The sequence below is a fragment of the Sminthopsis crassicaudata genome, chromosome 3 (genome assembly GCF_048593235.1).
Source record: "Sminthopsis crassicaudata isolate SCR6 chromosome 3, ASM4859323v1, whole genome shotgun sequence".
In the NCBI taxonomy this organism is placed as follows: domain Eukaryota; kingdom Metazoa; phylum Chordata; class Mammalia; order Dasyuromorphia; family Dasyuridae; genus Sminthopsis; species Sminthopsis crassicaudata.
The window spans coordinates 435,940,620-435,943,530 of NC_133619.1; the positions used below are offsets into that span (position 1 = coordinate 435,940,620).

The 2,911-nt window shown below is 47.3% G+C and overlaps 1 protein-coding gene across 1 annotated transcript; it reads right to left on the reverse strand.

The window, feature by feature from the left end:
* Positions 1–271: 271 nt before the first annotated feature.
* On the reverse strand, positions 272–2,696 carry HOXD1 (homeobox D1). Its single transcript, XM_074303032.1, has 2 exons — positions 1,859–2,696; positions 272–1,455 (listed from the first exon to the last, which is right to left on the reverse strand). The coding sequence occupies exons 1-2, from the start codon at positions 2,532–2,534 to the stop codon at positions 1,118–1,120; spliced, it is 1,014 nt and encodes a 337-aa protein (XP_074159133.1). The 5' UTR covers positions 2,535–2,696; the 3' UTR covers positions 272–1,117.
* Positions 2,697–2,911: the final 215 nt, after the last annotated feature.

Below are 2,911 nucleotides of genomic sequence, written 5' to 3' on the forward strand. Positions count from 1 at the left end.
CGTACTATAGAGTATATTAAGTTTAGGTAATAATCCAGATAAGTTATAAAATAAGTATTTTCTTCTAGTTACTGAGCTCTTTCTGGCTATAGCATTATTGTCTTTTGAACTATTTAAATAATTGTCATCCAATTCTCTGTTTGACTTTGTATGTATAAACAGTGTGCTCTGAAGAATCAATGCAATGACAAGAAACATATCAAAAGTAGTAAAACAAAAAGTAGAAGTAGCTTTGAAAGGTAGAAAAGAAAGAATAAGGAATTGCCATGAATAAGGATTCTATAATTTTTATTATAAAAAAGGCCCAATTCACTTAGCATGCTATTTTGGTAAATTATTTGACCCAAGTTCATTGCAGGCAAATCCTGTTAAAAATATATATACTATATATTTACACACAAATCCAGGTAACAAAGCTAAAGTTGAGGTGTAAATCAATTTCTAAACCAGTTGTTTTTGTCCTTATAAAGTTAGCTACTAACTAAAAATGGATTGTATTTTCATTCAGGCACGTGGAGAGGTAGGAACAGCTTTAAAAGAAGAGACTTGTAGTGCAAATGTTAAGAATTTCATTGAAGCAGCTCAGCTCTTATCAATGAGATCCCTACTATCTTTGGTTAACCTATGAGGCCATGGTTGTTTTGTTGTCACATAAAATAAAAAACAAACAAATAACAACAATAACAGTTTGTATAATACAGAGGAGATGCGACACTGGGAACATATAGGGGACTTGGGAAATCTAACAATATTTAAGCCTCCCCCTTAAAACCCAGAATTGTATAAGGCTTGTTAGGAAAGGTAGCAGCAAGGTTGGACTGGCAGCTAGGAACCAGTTTCCCTGATAAGACACGTAAATAAGAGGTAAACAAGTTGCTTACAAAGGCATCAAATTAAGATCAATATGCACACTACTTTGAGCAGAGAGAAATTATCACACTGTACTTTCTTTTAAAAAGCAAAACCCTCTCAGGGCGACCTTCTAGACGACTCCCAAAGGAGCCTGGTAAACCTAGAAATGGTCTGGGTTAGCAGTACAGTCTCAGAGATTTTCTGCAGCCTCAGAGACTTGCTCATAAGAAAAGATCAAGTCAATACTGAGAGCTTTCGAGTTCATTTATGAAGAAGAGTCTTTCGAGGGAGCAGGACTCTCTGCATTCTTGCCAGGCTTTGCAGGGCTCATACCTGACACAGAAAGCTGAAGAGACGTTACAGGTGATGTGCTGGCCAACAATCCCTCTCTTTCCCTTTTCTTCTGTTTCATTCTTCGGTTTTGGAACCAAATTTTGACTTGAGTGTCATTCAGCTGCAGGGAGTGGGCTATTTCTATGCGGCGGGCCCGGGTTAAGTACTTATTGAAATGAAACTCTTTTTCCAGTTCAGTAAGTTGCTTGGTGCTGAAATTTGTGCGTATCGTGCTCGAGGGGCTGTGTACTCCATACTCGGAGAGTTTGCCTGGAATGTATGCAATGAATCAGTGAAGAAAGATTAGGAAAGAGACCAAAAGAAGGCATAAAGAAAACAAAAATAGAGGTCTAAACTGTTCTCCCCGAATCAAAGCCCTCACTCAAGGTGAACAAAAGCGTGAAGGTAAATGAACCCTTATCTATAGGGAGTTCCCTCACTTCGATTTACTGAGAGTTCTGGCTACCTTCTTAGTTTGAAGTTAATCACGAGTGTCAATATTGAACTTAGAGACGTATTCAATAAAATTCTCGTCTTTGATTGGCCTGGATGAGGTGAGACCTGGCTTCCCTAAGAAATTGATGTTTTAAGTGAATACTTAGACAACTCATTGATTCAGGAGGGAAGAATGGGTAGCCAGAGGCATCAACTCCCAAAGTTAAGGTTTACTTACTTTTCTTGGGGGCGTTTCTTTTCACTTTCATCCATTCAAAAGTGCTGAGGGATGTGGGAAGTCCCGAGGCTGGAGACACTGACTTGGGGTAGGAGCCGGGCGCTGGGGACACTGCCTGAAAGCCTCCGGCCGGACTATCCACTTGCTCTTTGAGACCCTGCGGGAAGGGACTGAGCTCGCCAAAGGCGCCGTAGTCCACTTGGCCACTGAGAATGAAAGAGCCGCCGCCCGAAAAGACTGCCGAAGTGGCGTAGTGAACTTGGCCGGCCACTCCGTCTTCGGCCGGGGGCCCGAGGCTGCCAGCGAAGTCGTAGGCGGAACCCTGTGGCAGAAAGCTGTAGTCTGCAGCAGGTGCGGCGCCCGTCTCGTAGGGGCCTTCAAGGGTGCACGGAGTAAACGGAGGGGGGCCCGAAACCCGGGTTGGGGCTGGGGGCGGCGGCAGCTGCGGCGGGGGCGGCGGCGGCGTTGGAGGCTGGGGCTGGGGTTGGGGCTGCGCCGGGGCAGGAGGCACTGGCCGAGCCCCAGCCGCGGCGACGGGCAGGCAGTTCACAAAGGCTCCCTCCCCGCCCAGGGGAAAGGCAGGCTGCAAAGCCACAGGCCTGGGATCTGAGCGGCAGAACTTGGGGGAGAAGGTGAGCACCTCTCCGCAAGAGATGTATTCCAGGTACGAATTCATGACCCAGTCCGACGGCTCAAAGGCAGCAGGTGGGGCCAGAGGGGCTAAAAGGCGACCCTGGAGGCAGCGGGACTGTCCCGGCTCCACCGTCTTGCCTTGCCTTTGCCTGCCTTGCCTGCCTCGCCTCCGCTACACCAGCTTCTCTCGCCGAGCCATTGCAAACGGTTTGGGAGGTAAATATTGCCCTAATATACAGCCAGGGGCGGCCACGTGCTACCTACCGGCCAATGGCTGTCTTCTCCGCAGAGCACACCGCACTGAGCTTGGGCGCTGCTCGCACGCGCTGCTGCCAGCCCTGGAGGCAAAAACTTTGCCAGGAGAGAAAGAAAGCCCTTGGCCAATGATCGTTCGACGGGATTCTGGAGACCCCCCAAGAC